This window comes from Enhydra lutris, unplaced genomic scaffold (genome assembly GCF_002288905.1).
Source record: "Enhydra lutris kenyoni isolate GAN:26980312 unplaced genomic scaffold, ASM228890v2 scaffoldscaffold92, whole genome shotgun sequence".
Lineage (NCBI taxonomy): Eukaryota > Metazoa > Chordata > Mammalia > Carnivora > Mustelidae > Enhydra > Enhydra lutris.
Window position 1 is genome coordinate 2,288,520 of NW_019154176.1, and position 18,973 is coordinate 2,307,492.

Sequence of the window (18,973 nt, forward strand, 5' to 3'; positions counted from 1 at the left end):
CGAAGCCTGAAGGTAGAGTCACAGAGAAGGGTGGGGCTGACACTTTAGCTCCGCCCCCGCCGATGCAGCCAAAGGCCTTATTGGCGCCTTCCTGTTTCCGCAGGTCTTAGGAGCCGCGGCGTAATTGGATAAAAGTCAGGCTAGGGGGCGGGATTCCAGGCTGTTTTCCGCTAATCGATTAGTCAATATCTAAGAGGGTGGTACGGGAGGCGGCAGATCTACGATCCAATTGGCTTCGGGCTCAGTGGGAGGCGGGATGAATGCTTGGGAGAGGACTGAAGAAGTCCGCGGCCCACCTGCGAGCACAGGAGTGAGGTAGTGAGCCTAGCCCACCCGGCACCCGAGATCTGGCCCAGCACTTCTGTTCTCGGACTCCAGGGTGCTGAGGGTTGAGGTCTGGGTGCAGTGACAGGGTCGGTGTCCTCGGGATGAGATTTGGGGTTTCCCGGGATTAGATGGGGTGTCCGGAGGTGTTTTGAGGATATTTCTGGTGATATTTGGGACCCTGAGATGTGACCAGGGGTCTTTACTGTTAGAATTAGGTCACTGGGCTGGTTTTGGGGAGTCAATGGGGGGATATCTGAATACCCAGAGCTGCGAGTTTGAGCTGCTGGGGCTAACTGAAATTTTTGGGTCTCGGTGACGGCGTGGATGCTGGGGTCCAGAGAGCATGAGATCTTGAGGGCTGACATTTGGAGAGGTGGGGTTGGAGGTTGTCTCAGGATTGTTCTGGGTTTTCCCCACCCGCAATCCCGGGCTGGTAGCCCTTTATCTCTGCTGGGTTAGCTGTGATCCTGCCCTTAAGCAGGGTCACAGGCTGAAGACCATGGGGCAAAGGTAAAACTCTGAAAGACCCGATGCCTCTTTTCCAGGCCTGCAAGATGGAGGAAGGTGGGAATCCAGGAAGCCTGACTAAGATGGTCCATCTACTGGTCTTGTCGGGGGCCTGGGGCATGCAAATGTGGGTGACCTTCATCTCAGGTAGGGACCCTCCACCTGAACATCATGGGTACCCAGGGTGTAGACAAGAATGAAAGGAGACCTGGAAGTGTCCTAACAGGCATGTGGTTCCCTATACCCTACAGGCTTCCTGCTTTTCCGAAGCCTTCCCCGACATACCTTTGGCCTTGTGCAGAGTAAACTCTTCCCTTTCTACTTTAACATCTCCATGGGCTGTGCTTTCATCAACCTCTGCATCTTGGCTTCACAACATGCCTGGACTCAGCTCACATTCTGGGAGGCCAGCCAGGTATGCGGGCTTGGGCTCCACTGTCTTCTGGACATCCGTTCCCAGGACCCCACTGAGTACCTATGGCTACACCTTTGTGAGAATTAAAAAACAAACAAGCAACTGCACCTTCCTGGTGGAAACAAAGCTGGGCTCTGGATACCCTTGAGCAGTGCACAGCCTGCACAACTATCCCTAGCAGCCCAATCTATTCCTCAGTGTCTCCCTGCTGGCTGCTGCTCCCTCTCTTTCCCCTGGCTGGGCCTGCTGCCAAGTTGTGGTGACTCAGCTAGGTTGGGGCAGTGACCCCAGCTCATTGTTTAAAAACCAGGCTGACTGGGAATTTACAGTCCCCCGCACATTTCCCCAGCCACAAGGAAGGGAACCATCTTTGCATCTCATATTTCTCTATCCTGCCTTTCCCCTGCCCCCATTATGTTCCTCAGATGCGGGCAGGAAAGGCTTGACAAGGGTTTCAAGAATAATCCCAAAGAGACAGAGAGGATTTGGGGTAACTAGAACTTCAAGGACTTTCTGTTCACTCCCTGTGGGCCCAATCTCAGCTTCTGGAGTCTGGCAGGGACCATTGAGGAGATGGGCCCTGTCTTAGGCTCTTTTGGGAGGAAAGAGTTATGGTGCTCTGTCCCAATCTGGGGAAGAGAGGTTCTAGCCAGAGAGATACGCCCAGGGTGGAGACAAGGCTGTGTTTGGTAACTTCCAGTCTGGGTATCAGAGGAGGAAAGGCTCAGAAGGTTTTGGGTGAGGGGGTGAATAGAGGAGATGGTGATGGAACCTTTCCTTGGGAGCTGCTGGTTTGAAAGCTGGAGCTCTGTTTGGGGCCTCTAGAGTGGGTTTGGGGAAGGACAGGGAGGCCTAGCTTTAATCTAATCTAATGCTGTCTCATCCCCCTCTGGGCTTTGAGGATGCAGGAGGACCCTCCCTGGGACCCTTCCTTCCTGCCTCCCCAGCCTTACTCAACCCTGTTCTCCTCCCACCACCCTGTCAGCTCTGCCTGATGCTCCTGAGCCTCTCACTGGCCGCCGTCAACGCCCGCTGGCTGGAGCCCCGCACCACAGCTGCCATGTGGGCCCTTCACAAGGTGGAGAAGGATCGGGGTCTGGGCGGGGAGGTACCTGGAAGCCACCAGGGCCCCGACCCCTACCGCCAGCTGCGGGAGAAGGACCCCAAGTACAGTGTCCTCCGCCAGACCTTTTTCCGCTACCATGGCCTGTCCTCCATTTGCAATCTGGGCTGTCTCCTGAGCAATGGGCTCTGCCTTGCAAGCCTTGCCCTGGGCCTTGGGAGCCTCTAACGCCCACTTCCTCTCGGGCCCTGCTGAGGCCCCAGATGTGAATAAACACTTCTTTGGAAAGGGCTGCTGTCATTTTTCTCCAGCTGGAAAGTGGGCAAGAGGGGCGGGCAAAGGTAGAGCCAAGGGCCTTCATTACCACAAACATGCGGCATGATCAGGGGTATTAGCTGTTGCACACCCCAAGCTCTTCCTGTAACGGTGCGCCTTTATTGAGCACCTGCTGTGTGCCAGGCAGGGCACTAACCATGACACATTACTATATTACAGTAACAATAGCCAGTTCTGAGCCCCAGGGGACAATCCTGTTTTCCACCCCATCAACACTGGGGATGGCCACAGGACTCGCTGTGGCCAAGGAAGTGTGAAGAGTCACTTTTTTTTTTTTTTAATTTTATTTAGTTTTTTGACAGACAGAGATCACAAGTAGGCAGAGAGGCAGGCAGAGAGAGAGGAAGGGAAGCAGGCGCCCCGCTGAGCAGAGAGACTGATGCGGGTCTCAATCCTAGGACCCTGGAATCACGACCTGAGCCGAAGGCAGAGGCTTTAACCCACTGAGCCACCCAGGTGCCCCTGAAGAGTCACTTTCAAAGAGAAATGTGCAAGGCAGAGTGTGATGAGCTACATTTTTCCTTCCCCACGACCTGTGTGAGTGAGAAGCACATCTCCGCCGTTGAGTGCCATGGAGACTGTGGGGCTGCCTGTTACTGATCATATGCTGGCCCTTCCCGATGCATGTCATCTCCATACATCTGTGTGGCTCTTGGGGGGAGCTACTATTGTTCCCACGAAGCAACGGGGACCCAGAGAAGCTCAGCAAGTGGCTTCAGATGTAGTCATTGGGATTTGACTCCAGCAAAGCCTGCAGATCTTCTCATGCCTTGAAGAAAATTCTGGGGCCTCACGTAAGGCCGGATGCCAAATTTCCTCGTTGTGTCTGGTCTCAGGCAAAGAGGTGCCTTTCTCTGAGGCTCCATTTCCTTATCTGGAAAAGGTTCAATTCTAAGGGACCTGCGGAGTATTTCGCAGGGACCTAGTCCGCTTTAGGGACCTAGCCCGCAGGGGCCTAGCTCGCACAGGCCTGTGAGGTAGGGATTCTTGTTAGGGACTGCTGGAGGGATGGGGGCAATAGGCCCCACGAGGTTAAGTAGCACGTCCAAAGTTAAACCGCGCTAGAAAGTGGGGGAGCTGGGATTCGAACCTGACTCCAGAATCCATGCTCTTCATTTGAGTCCAAAGAGTAGGAGCTCTACACATAGTTAGGAAAAGTGAAAAGTTTATTGTTGGGGGCCGGGCCCTAGGTTGCTCCCAGCTCCGTGCAGCGTCCAGCCCCTCCCCCATTCCCCCCGACCCGCGTTCGGGAGCCCCGCCCCGGACCGGCCCCGCCCCGCCCCGCCCTCTCCGGGGAGCCGCCCCTCCTCCCCAGCCTGGGCGGAGCCCGCGCGGGATCCGGGTGGCTGCGAGCCGCGGCGGTGGCGGCGGTGGCGGCGGCGGTGGCGGCGGCGGCGGCGGCTGCGGGGTCGGCGTCGCGGCTGGGGCCAGACCGCAGCGAGTTCGAAGAAGGAACGCCCGCGGGCAGAGCCCCCCCGACGCGAGGTAACCCCTTCCGAGGGACCGCATCCCGCCCCGCACCTCCGCGTCCCAGCAGTTCTGGGGGGCCGGGGGCTAGAGGGGGGGGCCGGGGGCTAGAGGGTGGGCCCGGGGCCCGGGGAACAAAGGCGGGCGGTGGGGGAACGCCTCCTTCCCTCGCCCCCACCCAGCTGGGCTGCTCGGGGAGCGTTAATGGGGCGCGGGCGGGGCAGAGAGCCCAGCTGGGAACAGGAGATGGGACCATATGGCGATGGGAAGAAGCTCCTGAGCCCCCCTGCACTGGCGGGGGCGCCCCACATCCAGCAGGGGGACAGGGCCGAGCCCTCCGGGGACCCTTATCTAGTGCCAGGCGTGAGGGACGGTGGCCAGATGGTCAGGAAGAGGTGGGACCGGCTGACAGGTGGGCTGGGGCTGGGCCTGGGGAAAGGGCCCCAGTCTGGCAGCCCTGCCCAGCATGGGGAAAGGTTTCCTGCCTCTTGTCTTCCCCTCCTCGAACTCGTTCTCCCGGAACACCGGGTGGGGCTGAGGGCTGGGCAGGAAAGCGGGCAGGTTCGGTCCTCTTTTAAAATGGAAAAAAGCCCCACAGGCTGTTGAGAAATAGCTTTGCTAAGGGTTCCTCTGCCACTGTGCCCTCAGTTCACCCAGGCCTCCTGGACCCTCCCTGTGCAGATTAAGGCGTGGCCATAGACAGCTGGGGAAACTGAGGCCTAGGGAGGCGGTGAGGGCTAAGGACCCTGATGAAGCAGCCCAGCTTCTTCAGATTAACAGGAAAGGAAGATCAGGGGTAGAGGGGAGTGCGGCTTCCTTAGAGTTGAGGACTGTCACTGCAGCCTCTGTGGGTTGGGGCTGGGGTGAGTCAGCCCTGCCCTGAGGGAGATGGGGCCCACCCCTTTGACAAATAGAAGGTGGCAGGACCCATTTGGGGCTAGAGCTGGGCTTTAAACCCGGGCTTTATCCGCTAAAACCCCCTTCCCTATGGAGGCCAGGGATGGGGTTAAACTCAGCATTGCGGTGGGGGGGGTGGTCAGGGCAGGTATCCCTGCCAAAGTCAACACCCAGGCCATGAGGGGGGGCTCTAGCCAGCTGGCAGGCCCCCCTCCCCCCAGCCCACACCTGGGCCAAGCCAGCTGCTCACTCTGGGGCAAAGTCCACACCTGTACCTTCTGCAGGGTCTGGCTCCTCAGTGGCCAGAGGAGGCACCCCATGTGCACCCCACAGCCTGGGTCCTGGCATTGGATAAGCATCCCCATTTTCCAGAGGAGGACCCTGAAGACCAGAGAGAGCAAGGGATGTTCTGAGGTCACTTGGCCTCCAAGGAGCAGAGTCAGGATTTGAATCCAGGTCTGGCCTATACGCTTGTGTTTTATTTTTCTTCAGGGCTCCAGCCCTCCCCGCCCTCCCCTCCAGAGGTTCTCTGCCAAGATGGCATCAGCCGGAGACCCCCCGACAGGCCCGCGGGATGCAGCTGACCAGAACTTCGACTACATGTTCAAGCTACTGCTTATCGGCAACAGCAGCGTGGGCAAGACGTCCTTCCTGTTCCGCTACGCGGACGACTCCTTCACACCTGCCTTTGTCAGCACTGTGGGCATCGACTTCAAGGTCAAGACGGTCTATCGCCATGACAAGAGGATCAAGCTGCAGATCTGGGTGGGCCAGGCGGCCGTTGTGGATCTGGGGCAAAGGGACAGGGGTCTTTGTGCTGGTCCAGGAGGGGCTGGGGTTCTTCCAGAGACATCCCTGACAGGGTGGAGGACTGTGGGGAGGGGTCCTGGGGAGTGAGAGTGGCCCAAAGTCAGGGAGGGGGATTGGGGTAGGTGTGAAGAGTGGCGGAGGGGCGGATTATCTATGAGGTGACTTCATCAGGATGAGGAGACTATGCTCTGCCCTATAGGGTCTGAGGGGCAGACAGCTGCTAACCCAAGGCGGGTTAGAAGTCCTGGTGACCAGTGGGGAAGAGGTGTGGGTCCCATCGCAGGATCCCCCACAGACCTGTGTGCTCCTCAGAGACATGCTCTCGCTCCCAACATGGCCGCCGATGATGATGAGTGGGGTATCGCGCACCGGGGTGTCAGCATGGAGACCGTACTCTCTGGCCCAGGTGGCACTTGTATGGGGTCATGGAGTCTGTTCTTCGAGATGAGGTCCAAGTCTGTGAGAGGCCACTGACCCCTCAGACTGGGAACTCCACAGAGGCAGGGCCATGCCTCCCGTCAGGCTAGGGCTGTGAGCACAGGGTGGTGGCCCGCTTAGGGCCCTGCAGGGGTGGCGTGGGGAACAGGGTAGCTGCTGGTGGCCTGACCCTGCTGTGTGTCTAGGACACGGCGGGCCAGGAGCGCTACCGCACCATCACCACAGCCTACTACCGTGGAGCCATGGGCTTCCTGCTCATGTATGACGTGGCCAACCAGGAGTCCTTCGCTGCCGTGCAGGACTGGTGAGTGCTTGCAGACCACTGACACCCTGACCTTCACCCTATCCCCCTGACTCTCCCATTTCTAGCCTCATGGCCCTCAAACTCCACAGGGCCACGCAGATCAAGACCTACTCCTGGGACAACGCTCAGGTGATCCTGGTGGGAAACAAGTGTGACCTGGAAGATGAGCGGGTCGTGCCTACTGAGGATGGCCGGAGGCTCGCCGATGACCTTGGTTAGTGCCCAGCCTGGGCCCCAGAACCAAACCCCAATCCCCACCTTTAGGGCCCGGGTCCAACCACAGGGTTGCCCTTTGAGGCTCTGCTCAGAAAAATACCCACAGGTATGCCACCTTCTGCATTTAATTTCAGGGAATTCAGTGACAGATACTCCCCACTGTCCTGGGAACCCAGAGTGGGCAAAAACATTGCTGGAAATGTATCCTCCAAACATCCCACTCATGTGGGAAGTGGCGAGTATCTCAGATCACAGCACTGTTGGCAGGAGGGACAAGAACTGTTAGCAACCACCCGAAAATCTCACAGTGGGGACGTCTCAAAACATAGAGCACAGTCATGTGGCAGAGCACTATGCAGCTGTGAGAAGGGACGGACGCGTTCCTTACGCTCTGCTGTGGCAATATCTCTGGGATACGGGGCTCAGGGGGAAGAGCGAATGACAGAGAAGTGGGCTTGGCTGCTTCCTTTAGTTCGCAGCTCAGCAAATGTTTTCTTGAAGGGCCAGACAGGAAGTAATCTGCAGGCACAGAGTCACTGTCAGCGCCCTCAGCTCCACCTGGAAGCAGCCAGTGAGCTTACGGGAATGAATGTGACCGTCATTAAGACCTGGCTGACAAAAGTCGGTGATGGGCCAGATCTGGCCTGTGACTCAGAGTTTGCTGGCCCCTGCAGGAATGTATAAAAATATATATGAATAGGGATGCCTGGGTGGCTCAGTTGGTTGGACGACTGCCTTCGGCTCGGGTCATGATCCCGGAGTCCCGGGATCGAGTCCCACATCGGGCTCCCAGCTCCACGGGGATTCTGCTTCTCTCTCTGACCTTCTCCTCGCTCATGCTCTCTCTCTCAAATAAATAAATAAAATCTTTAAAAAATATATATATATATATATATGAATAAGAATATACACTTAGGTTTGCCCAAAGAAACTCCAGAAGGATATGGAAACATCTAGTAACAGGGGCAGCTCATGTGCATCCAAGAACTGGGAACCAGAGCACTGGGATGGGAGGAAGAGATTTCAGGCTACCTTTTTGAATTACATAAATGGAAATTTAGGCTAAAAGGAAATCTTTTTTTTTAAGGTTTTATTTATTTAAGAGAGAGAGATTGCATGAGTTGCGGGGAGGGGCAGAGGGAGAAGCAGACTCCCCACTGAGCGGGGAGCCCGAAGCAGGGCTCCATCCAGGACCTCAGGATCATGACCTGAGCTGAAGGCAGATGCTGGACTGAGCCACCCAGGCGCCCCTAAGCTAAAAGGAAATCTTTCCTGGAGTATTCTAGAATTCAAAGCCCTCCATAGAACTTTCGTTGCAGGAGGCAATGTAACCACCACCACAGGGGAGGGCTGGTAAGAACCCAGACTCAGGAGCTTGAATCCCATTCTGCAACCCAGTAGCTGTAGGACCTTGGGCACATCACCTCCCCTCTCTGTGCTTCCATTTCCCCATCTGGAAAACAGAGTGAAAACCGCGTTTCCTTCAGGGCGCTGTTAGAAAGATGAAGTAAGCCAACACGGGCCCTGATTGAACATTAACTCGTATTCGTTCTCCATCACCTTGTGATCTCGCTTTTGGTAATTTCATCTGTCTGGGCCTGTGCTTCCACTTGTGTGAAATGGAGGTTACGAGAGCCCCAGTTCATCAAGCTGTCGTAGGGACAAAAACGAATATGACATGAGGCCAGTGTCACAGTCTGGCACACAGGCGGTTGTATCTGAGTGTTAGCTAGCATGATTGTGAACTCTTTTTTTTTTTTTTTTTTTTTTAGAAGGAAGAACAGATGACTTCCTTCTTTTTAAAATTTTTTAATTTTATTTTATTTTTTTAAGATTTTATTTATTTATTTGACAGAGATCACAAGTAGGCAGAGAAGCAGGCAGAGAGAGAGGGGGAAGCAGGCTCCCTGCTAAGCAGAGAGCCCGATGCGGGACTCGATCCCAGGACCCTGGGATCATGACCTGAGCTGAAGGCAGAGGCTAACCCACTGAGCCACCCAGGCACCATGACGGTGAACTCTTGTTGATGCTTGCACACAAAGCTCTAGGCACCCCATAACGGCCCACAGATCCTCAAATATTTACTATCTGGCCCTTTACGGAGAAAGTTCAGGGACCCTGGACTCTACACAGTCTTCTTTTTTTCTTACCAACGATTTGTTGGACAGACTGGGTCTTTGTTCGAGGGAATATCTCCCCTTTGAGATCTGGCTGTCTGCTCCCTTGTGGTGTGATTGAACTTGCTCCCCTGTTCCGTGGGTTTTCTGGGCACTCCAACTTGGGTCTCATTTCCAGCTATGATGGTGACTCAGCCTGTACATTTGGGGCCTAGAACTGGTGAAATCAGCTACGATTCCCATCTGTGGGCTGGATACTTACAGATGTTGCCCCCACCTTGCAGAGAACATCTAGTGACTAGGGGTGAGGGGGCTCCCTACTCCATCATAAAGTTTAAAATACTGGCATACGGAGCAGGAGACAGAATTTGATGCACACGTGTACATGCAGTACCCCCTACAAACCCAACCCCAATAATTGTGTACTTGTATTTTTTTTTAAAAAGTGGAAAGCAAAAATCAAAACACCAGTAGTAATTGTTTCTGGATCATGAGATGATAAATAGCTTTTCTACTCATCTTGATATTTTTTGGTAGTTTCTAACTTTAACTAATTTCTTCACTACTTATAATCAGACAAAAAAATAGCATTACAAAAAGAACTCAGATTGTTTGAGGCAGAGCCATGCACAGATAAGGAAATGTCAAGCATGGGACGCCTGGGTGGCTCAGTCGGTTGGGCACCTGCCTTTGGCTTGGGTCATGATCCTGGGGTCCTGGGATCGAGTCCCACATTGGGCTCTCTGCTGGGCAGGGACCCTGCTTCTCCCTCTGCTGGCCGCTCGCCATGCTTGTACACTCTCTCTTTCTCTCTCTCTCTCTCTCTCTGATAAATAAGTAAATAAAATCTTAAAAAAAAAAAAAAAAAAAAGGAAATGCCAGGCTTGCCTAGGAAGACAGTGGCGTGACAGTGATGATCACTAGGCTCGGGGTAAAAGATTTGAGTTCATGGTCTGCCTCTGTCATTCAATCCATCATTCAGTGAATAGTTTCCAAGCACCTGCTCTGTGCCAGGCACAAGACAAGGCTCCTGCCCTCCCCAAGCTGGCATTCTAGTGACAGAGACGGCTAGTAAATGGATAATTACACACACATAATTCTTTAATTGTAATTGCATTTTTATAGTACAGCATGACAAGTGCTGGGAGAGGGCTGTGTTTACCCTGCATTGTGTAATGTGGTGGGTGTTTAAATTTCTGGCCCAGCTGGGTGGGTGTTGTGGGTGTGGATGTTCTCTCGGACCATTCCGGGCGGTAACCCCCTGTAGGCAGAGCCTGAGCCAGCCTTTTAGGGGTACAAGAAGGATTGCCATGTACACCTTTATTGTTAGGTCCGCAGCCCACTTTTTGTAGCTGAGGGACCATGGGTGAGTCCCCAGAGCCTTTGTACTACCTTCTAGCTTTTGGAGGACAAACTTTTTTAAATTTAAAAAAAAGTTTATTTTTTATTTTTTATTTTTATTTTTGATACATATATAGAGAGAGTGTAGCAGGGGAGAGGCAGAGGGAGAAGGAGCTGGGCTCCATCCCAGGCCCTGAGATCATGACCTGAGGCAAAATTGAGCATTCAACGCTTAACCCACTGAGCCACCCAGGCTCCCAGGACAAGCTTTTTGTTTTTAAATGAAAGACAAGTTAGGTGCGCCTAGGTGTTTGCTGCTGCTGCTGCTTACTTATTATCATTATTGCTACCGCTTTTTTTTTATTTTTTTAAAAGATTTTATTTATTTATTTGACAGACAGAGATCACAAGTAGGCAGAGAGGCAGGCAGAGAGAGAAGAGGAAGCAGGCTCCCCGCTGAGCTGAGAGCCCGATGCGGGGCTCGATCCCAGAACCCCAGAATCATAACCTGAGCTGAAGACATTAACCCACTGAGCCACCCAGGCGCCCTGCTACCACTTTTTTTAAAAAAATATTTTATTGATTTATTTGAGAGAGTGAGAGCTCACTTGAGCATGGGCACAAGCAGGGGAGGGGCAGAGGAAAAGGAAGAAGCAGGATTCATCCCAAGGACTTGAACCCAAGGCTCCAGGATCATCACCTGAGCCAAAGGCAGATGCTTAGCTGACTGAGCCACCCAGGTGCTCCTCATTATTGCCACTTTTAATATGTTCTGTGGGTCAAGACTGTGGGCATCGCAGACGCCCTGCGGATGCTGGGAAACCCACCATCTGTTACATGCCTGCTGGGTCCTGGAACATTACTAGCTAGACTCTTAGCCATTGCTTTGTGACAAAGAGATTGTTGGCACAGCCCCAGCAGGGGCTGCCGCCACAGACTTTTATCAGTATCAGCATTGTTCCCTTTTTACAGATGAGCCAACTGAGGCTTCGAGAGACCGAGGCACTCGGTCATGGTCTCACAACCGCATGAAGGGCAGACCTGGGCTTGGAGACCAGGTTTGGGTGATGTCACAGCCCCGGCTCTGCCCTCCGGGGGTCTCACTGCTATTCCCACCTTGTGTCCTTCCAGGTTTTGAGTTCTTCGAGGCCAGCGCCAAGGAGAACATCAATGTGAAGCAGGTCTTTGAGCGCCTGGTGGACGTCATCTGTGAGAAGATGAATGAGTCCCTAGACCCCAGCTCCAGCCTGGGGAGCAATGGGAAAGGCCCGGCCTTGGGGGACACCACACCCCCTGAGCCCAGCAGCTGCAGTTGCTAGAGATGGTCCCCAATCCCTGCCTACCCCTTCCGGCCTTGGCAGGGACTGTGACTGAGGCATGAGCCACAAGGGCTGTTTCCAAGCTCAGGGTGCCCCCTTCCCTCCCGCCAGCTGCCCTGGCTCCCGCATGACCTCCGACTTGCCTGAGCAGCCTTAACACAAGCTCCAGGCCCTGGGGATTCTGCATGGCGGGCAGAGTCTGGGGGCACTGACATGCACGGGCTTGCTGCCTTTCAGGAATCCTAACAGAGGGAGGGTGGGCAGTGTGTCCCACCCCGTCTGGTGGGAGGGCCTCCACAGTACCTTCTGGGGTTAGAGCTCTCATCCTCGTCCACTCTGTGTGGGGCATTGCCTGGTGTTCACCAGCTGGTCGAAGATGCTTCATCGTCTTCCTCCTGCAGGGTGGGTCCTCGGAGTTCATCCCTGGGGACGTGGAAGGCGATACCTTTCTCGGCCCCTGGTGTGGTCCCAGGCCTGCCTGTGAAACTCCTCAGACCTCAAGCTTCCAAGGCAGGGAGGTGATTTTAGCCCTCGCAGACCCTTCCCTGCTGGCCCGCAGACCCTCTGCCTGTGCAAGCCGAATTAGAGCAGCTTTCCCATTGTAAAGGGACAGGAAGTCAGAGCCCCCTCACCCCAGCTTCAGGGACCCCAGAAGTGCCTTCTGAGCTTCCCCAGGATTGCGCGTCACCCACACTCCCGCCACTGTTTTGGCTTATCTACTGTAGCATCTCCGATCCCTGGACTGAATTCTGGAATTCTGGGCCCCATCAGGCTGGGCAGAGAATGGCCCAACCCGTGGAGTTCCCACTCGGAACTTTTTGCCGGAAGTTAACCTCAGAGCCAGGAGCCTGGGCCCTCCCACCCATACCTGCCTCTCCCGGGCCCCATTTGGCTGGTGATGTTTTAAGCAAGGTCTTTCCACATCTTACATCCTGCTAGAGAAGGAAATTGAGCAATGTTCCCATCGCCTGCCCTTGCTGGCGACCTGCCGATGGAAGGACTTGGGCTCCTCCCCCTCAAGGACCCTTGAAGACCCAGAGCCCTGTTTCCTGAGCCACATCATCGGTGGGGACCAGAGAGGTGATGTTTCCTACTAATGGAGGAATGGAGGATGTTTCCCCCTAAGGGAAGCTGTAGGGTTGGGCTGAAGGGGCGAGAAGGCAAGATTGGGTAATTACTGTTGCTACACGCTCTTCACAGATGCACTTGGGAGTGGCAGGCTGATGGCAATGGGCTGGGAATCAGTGTCCCTGGTTGACACATGATCAGGGGTCCCCAGCGGGCAGGGGCTCCTGCTGGGAGCTTATGTGCAGTCTGGGGATCTCCATTTTGATCTCCAAACCCCCCCACCCCAGCTCAGTGGTCTTCCTGCCCACCCAAGTCCAGACTCCAGTGGCCTGGCTCCTGTTTATGGCCCGGAACACCAGCTAACATCCCAGAATTTGACAGACCCTGGGAGGATGGTCTAAACAGATGGTTTGAGTTCCACCCCCAGGCCCTGCCACCAAAACCACTTGCTATACAGCCTTTAAAATCTCAGCCTCCTCCTCCTGCAAGCGAGGGAGATCTGGTTCAAGTGGAACTTGGCTCTTCCTAGAAGCTCTGCTTTGAATTTATTTCTAGAGGGCCCCATTCGTCCCTTACCAAGGGCTGCCCTTAGATCTTCAAAGTGAGGGCATCTCTGTAAGTCAACAATCCAGAAGACAGGTGAAATGGTCAAGTTCCTGGAAACACATACAGTGAGTTTGGGGGATGTTTGGGGGCAGGAGTCAAAAATGTTGGTTACTTTAACATAAAAGAGAAATTAAAGCAGCTATTAAAAAAAAAAAAAAAGCCTGTTAAGATGCACCTTGGGCTGTCAAGATTCTGTGGGCTAGTCCATTTTCCTTAAGCTGCTTGCCAGAAAAAAAAAAAAAAATGGCGGATCAAAGTGCCATTATCTAAAGGGACAAGCCAACTTGTCATAGTCTGCATGATAAGAAAAAAAAAAAAAAAAAAAAACTCTGGTTGTGCCTTGCCCTTGACGTGAAGTTTACACATGATTTTTGGACAGTTGAGCTTTAAGTAGTAACGGAGACAGCTAGCTGCCCCTGGGTCTTCTCAAAATTGGGAATAATGTAGGAAAGGGGTTTTTTTTGTTTGTTTCTTCTAAAAATGTAAGTTTTTATTTTATAATTTTGGTTGGGAGGCTTCACTCACGACAGTCTCTGGGAAATGAAAACCACTGTCCTGGGAGATCCCGCGGGCACAGGGGTGGCAGCGGTGGTTGGTCGGAGGGATGGAGATTTGTTGAGTTTACAAACAAAAATGAAGCCAGAGGCTGCGGGAAAACCACTTTTTAACTCCAAGGGGACTGGGGTCTGGAGAGGGAACGCGAGACTGGGTCCTACATTCTCAGCATTTGCTGTAAGCAGCTCATTTTTCCACGGCCATGACCACAGTTGGGGGTTTGGGGTTCTACTTTTTCGTTTTCTTTCTTTCTTTGGCCTTCCCAGAGATCATGCTCTTGGGTCTTTCTCTCCTACCCATTCCAAAAGGCAAGTAAGGGGCAATATTTGGACTCTGTGTTGAATCAGTAATTCCACGAACTGGCTTCTGCCCTATCATTCCCAAACACTATGGAGTGAGCTCCCAACTTGGGTCATTTCTGTACCAGACATGGTTCTCCCGTGGAAGCAATTCTTTGATGTCCACTCGGAAAGACAAGCATGTTTATCCACAAGAGGAAATAAAGCCGTCTGTCCCTGTGCAATTGTTCTTTTATTTCCGTTAGTGATAAGTGGTTTTCAGGAAGAGGGTAGTTGACTTACAGCCAAGGAGATGCTGGGTCGAGGGCCAGGTGAAATGCAGCAGAGTCTGGATCAGGCTAGGGAGGAGGCTCAGGTATGGGGCTTCGGGGACCAGGCCTCATGCCCACCAGCTTGGCCCTGGAAAGTTTGCTGTGTGGTAGGGAGGGTGATGTTGCCCCAACTAGTTCTAGTAAGATGATCTGTGCCCCCCGCCCCTAGCAGCTGGTGGGATCCTGTCCATACAAGAACTGTCCATTGCTCCTCCACTCAGAGTAAAAGCCTGGGTCTTCCCTTCAGCTCACAAGGTCCTGCATGATCTGACCTGTTACTTCCCTCAGTTCTTCCCACTTGCCCCCCACATTTGCTCTGCTGCAGTCACATTGGCCTTGTTGCTATTTGAACACACCAGGCCCCTGCCTCAGGGCCTTTGCACCAACTGTTCTGTCTGCCTAAAGTCAAATGGCTCCTCTCACTCACCCCCTCTTTCAGGCCTTTGTGCAAATATTACTCTCCTATTGGCCCCCCCTTTCCCTCTGTCCCCTCCCTGTTTCGTACTGCAGCCTCTCTGCAGCATTTCTGGTGTCCTTTTCCTGTGCCCTCCTCCCCATAGTTTCTAGAATGGAAACTACTATATAATTTACTTGTTTAACTTAACAAGTGTGTCTTTCAATATAATATCAGTTCCTCAAGTGTATTTTTCACTACCACACCCAGCTCAGTTCCTGTTTGATACAATTAAAAAAGAAAAAACCAAAACTTGGTTTTTGTCCCTGGCCTGGCACAGGGCTCCTAAATCCTTGGAATTTCTCAAGCGATAAGAATGTCTTTTGTATGCTAATGAGAGGCCTGGAGTCTCTAGGTGGCCTCGGGATGGAGGCTGCTCTCCAGAAAGACCAAGCCATGGGACCCCTGGGTGGCTCAGTTGGTTAAGCGTCTGCTTTCAGTTCAGGTCATGATCCCGGGTTTTGAGATCGAGCCCGGTATAGGTCTCCCACCCTGGCAGGGACTCTGCTGCTACCCCTGCTTGTGCTCTCTCTAGCTCACTAGCTCTCTCCCTGACAAATAAATTTAAAAATTCAAAAACAAAAAGCCAAGACTAGAGGGTGGGAGCTATGAGCCCAGCCACCTGACTGTGGAGGTGGAGGGAAGTGGAGGGAAGACAAGCGGGAGATTGAGTTAATCACCAATGGCCAGTGTTTTTATCCATCATACCTAAATGATGAAATTTCCATAAAAAGCCTAAAAACGAGGGGCCTGGCTGGCTCAGTCCATTAAGTGCTTTCGGCTCAGGTCATGATCTCAGGGTCCTGGGACGGAGCCCCAGGTTGGCTCCCTCTTCAGCCCTGCTTCTCCCCCAACTCCTTCCCTTCCCTTCCCCCACCCCCTGCTTGATTCAGAGTTTCTAGATTAGAAACCCATCAGGGTGCTAGAAAGGAGGCATGCTGGGAGAGGACAGGGAAGCTCCACACCCCTTCTCCATACTGTACCCTATGCGTTTGGCTGTTCCCTGATTTACATCCTTTCATAATTAACTAAAAATGGTAACGAAAGTGTTTAGGGAGCACTGTGAGATTTTAATTACCGAGACTGACAGGGAAGGGGGATTGTTGGAGCTCCCTGATTTTGGAGCCGAGTCAGACAGAAGTATGGGTCACCCGGAGATCCAATACTTGAAACCCGCATCTGAAGAGGGGGCAGTCTAATCAGACTGAGCCCTAAAGTTTGTGTATCTGCCTCAAATACTGGGTAGTTAATGTAAGAACTGAACTTTAGGACATCCCATTGGTGCCCCGAGAGAGTGGTTTGGTGTGAAACCCCTCCACGCGCACACACATTTGGTGTCAGAAGTGTTCTGAGAGTGGCGCCTGGGTGGCTCAGTGGGTTAAAGCCTCTGCCTTCGGCTCAGGTCAGGATCCCAGAGTTCTGGAATCAAGCCCCACATCGGGCTCTCTGCTCAGCAAGGGCCTGCTTCCTCCTCTCTCTCTGCCTGCCTCTCTGCCTATTTGTGATCTCTGTCTGTTAAATAAATAAAATCTTTTTTTTTAAAAAGTGATCTGAGTAAAAAGAGTTCATTCATGACTTAGATCAGGCGCTCCATTGATTGGAAGTTGATGATGGAAATTGATGTTTGTTGAGTGAATGTATGCACTGCAGAGCTCAAAGGGGAGCTAGACCCACGGACTCACAATACTGTCCCAGTCTTCTCAACTGTTCTCTGTGCCTTTGCTCTGTGGCCTTGCCCTCGCGAGGTGAGGTGAGCGTCAAGGGAGGTGTTCATCTCATCCCAAATCCCCAAACCGAGTATCCATGGCCTGCCTGGGGCCAATGTGATGGAACGTGCTGATTGGCTGGCTGAGACCACGTGACAGAATCTGGTTTCGGGACAGAAATCTGAGAGGTGGGCTGGCTCCAGAGGAAATTGGTGTGTTCTTTCCTGCAATGGGAGGTGATTGCAGCAATAGCAAACACAGCCCCTGCTCAGTTTAGCTTCCTGAAAATCCCCCCTGGCCCCCCTAAGAAAGATGGATAGATTAGATAAACCACCATTTTGCAATCTCCAATGAAAGAACTGATTCAGGTAGTTGTGGTCATTGGATGAAGCCCTTGGATTGTTTCTCAGCAGCGGCCACGTCCCGCCCTTAGAATCTTCTGGGTGAATGTCAGAGTCCCCAGACCCATTTTGTGAAAGTTCCCAGAGGGCTGAGAACCAGTGACTTACAAGAAATATGGGGGAAGGAGGAAGAAGATAAAGGATTCACAGTAGAAGCAAGGAGTAAATCCACACTCTTTTGTTGTTGTTGTTTTAAGGTTTTATTTATTTGAGAGAGAATGAGAGGACAAAAAGGAGGAGCAGCAGAGGAAGGAGAAGCGGGCTCCCCGCTGAGCAGGAGCATGATGTGGGACTCGATCCTGGGACCATGACCTGAGCCAAGGCAGAGGCTTTAACCCACTGAGCCACCCAGGTGCGCGCAGGTCTCCTTCTGTAACAAAGTTTGGTGGGCTTGGAGAAGAGGAGGAAGAACCCAGAGCAGTGTTTTTCTGAGCAAGTTCTGGCAGCATTGCCTGAGCAGTCATTTGGAATTCAGATTCCCAGGCCCCACTCCAGATCTCCAGTCAGAAGCCCTGGGGGTGCAGCCCCCCCCAGCATCTGTGCTTTCACAGAACATTCAGAGGATTCTAATGCATGCTCTAATTTGAGAACTACTGGATTAGAATAAAAGGGATTTAGGAGACATGACAAGCAAACATGATTTGTGGACTTTATTTGGATCCAATGTGAAGAAACCAAATGTGTTAAGTCCTGGGAATGTAATGTACAACATGGTGACTATAGTTAATAATACTGTATTACATATTTGAAAGTTAACAAGAGAGCAGATCTTAAAAGTTCTCATCAAAAGAAAAGAAATTTAGGGGTGCCTGGGTGGCTCAGTGAATTAAACCTCTGCCTTTGGCTCAGGTCATGATCCCAGGGTCCTGGGATCAAGGCCCGCATCAGGCTCTCTGCTCAGCGGGGAGCCTGCTTCCCCCTCTCTCTCTGCCTGCCTCTGCCTACTTGTGCTCTCTCTCTGTGTGTTAAATAAAATCTTTTTTAAAAAAACAGAAAAAGAAAAAAAATTAACTATGTATGGTGATGTTCATTAGACTTATTGTGCAATCATTGGGCAATGGCTGTGGTTCAGATCATGTTGGACACCTGAAACAAATATGTTCATGTCAATTCTATCTTGATATAAACAAACAAAATACGAAGAAATCAATGGAAAAAGACATTTTTGAGCTCATCAGGAAAACTTGATGGTGGCCTGTGTGTTTCGTGGTAACAAGGGACGGTTGTTAATTCTCTAAGGTGTTGCCTTGGTTCATTTGTGTGACTTACAAACAACAGACACTTCTTTCAGTTCCATAGGCTGGGAGGTTCAAGATCAAGCCACCAGCAGATTCAGTGTCTGGTGAAGACCAGTGTCCTGGGTCACAGATGGCTGGGTTTTTCTGCAGTGTCCTCAGCAGCAAAGAAGCTCTCTCTGGTGTCTCTTTTATAAGATACTAACCACTGGTGAGGGCTCAGCCTTCATGACCTAGTCACCTCCCAGAGGCCCCACCTCCCAAGACTATCACAGTGGGGATTCGTTTTCAACATAGGAATTTGGGGCAGGGGGACACAAACATATAGTCAAGGTGTGATGATAGTATTGGGGTTGACACAGTTGTATACATTTTTAGAGATCTCTGTGTATTGAAGTATGAGGGGCAAAATGACATTGGGATTGGTCTGTAAATACTTCATCAAGGGGAAAAAGGCAATCATGAAACAAACATGTCAGATGCTACGTGATTGTTGAATCTGGGTGATGGGTATATAGGAGTTTCTTTGGGCAAGTTCTTTTGTTTTTGTTTTTGTGTGTGTGAATGCTTTGGGGTTTTTTCCCCCACAAATTTACAAAAACAAGACAATTGCATGAGAAGGGAGGCTGTATCATCCCATTTGGGTACTTAGGGCTAAAACCATTACTAGGGGTGTAAAAAATAAAATGAAGGGAAAAGGAGTCAGGAGGGGCACCCGGGTGGCTCAGTGGGTTAAGCCTCTGCCTTCAGCTCAGGTCATGATCCCAGCGTCCTGGGATCA

General features: G+C 52.3%; 3 protein-coding genes across 5 annotated transcripts in view; 2 read left to right on the forward strand and 1 right to left on the reverse strand.

Moving 5' to 3' along the window:
- Nucleotides 1-253: 253 nt before the first annotated feature.
- LOC111162502 (transmembrane protein 205) lies at nt 254-2,594 on the forward strand. 3 transcript variants are annotated; one of them, XM_022526960.1, is made up of 4 exons: nt 254-315; nt 873-981; nt 1,086-1,249; nt 2,235-2,594. In XM_022526960.1, the coding sequence occupies exons 2-4, from the start codon at nt 882-884 to the stop codon at nt 2,538-2,540; spliced, it is 570 nt and encodes a 189-aa protein (XP_022382668.1). In that variant the 5' UTR covers nt 254-315; nt 873-881; the 3' UTR covers nt 2,541-2,594. The 3 variants fall into 3 exon arrangements, with proteins under 3 accessions (XP_022382668.1, XP_022382670.1, XP_022382669.1); XM_022526962.1 differs by lacking the exon at nt 254-315 and adding an exon at nt 333-394; XM_022526961.1 differs by lacking the exon at nt 254-315 and adding an exon at nt 343-413.
- A 2,955-nt stretch (nt 2,595-5,549) lies between these two features.
- Nucleotides 5,550-13,367, forward strand: LOC111162473 (RAB3D, member RAS oncogene family). Its single transcript, XM_022526918.1, has 4 exons — nt 5,550-5,777; nt 6,446-6,564; nt 6,654-6,778; nt 11,370-13,367. Exons 1-4 carry the CDS (start codon nt 5,550-5,552, stop codon nt 11,555-11,557), a joined length of 660 nt encoding a protein of 219 aa, XP_022382626.1. The 3' UTR covers nt 11,558-13,367.
- Nucleotides 11,917-18,973, reverse strand: part of LOC111162414 (tetraspanin 16) — a 42,039-nt gene continuing 34,982 nt past the window's right edge. The window contains 1 exon segment of the mRNA XM_022526823.1: nt 11,917-12,014. Within this exon segment, the coding sequence (XP_022382531.1) occupies nt 11,917-12,014 (98 nt within the window).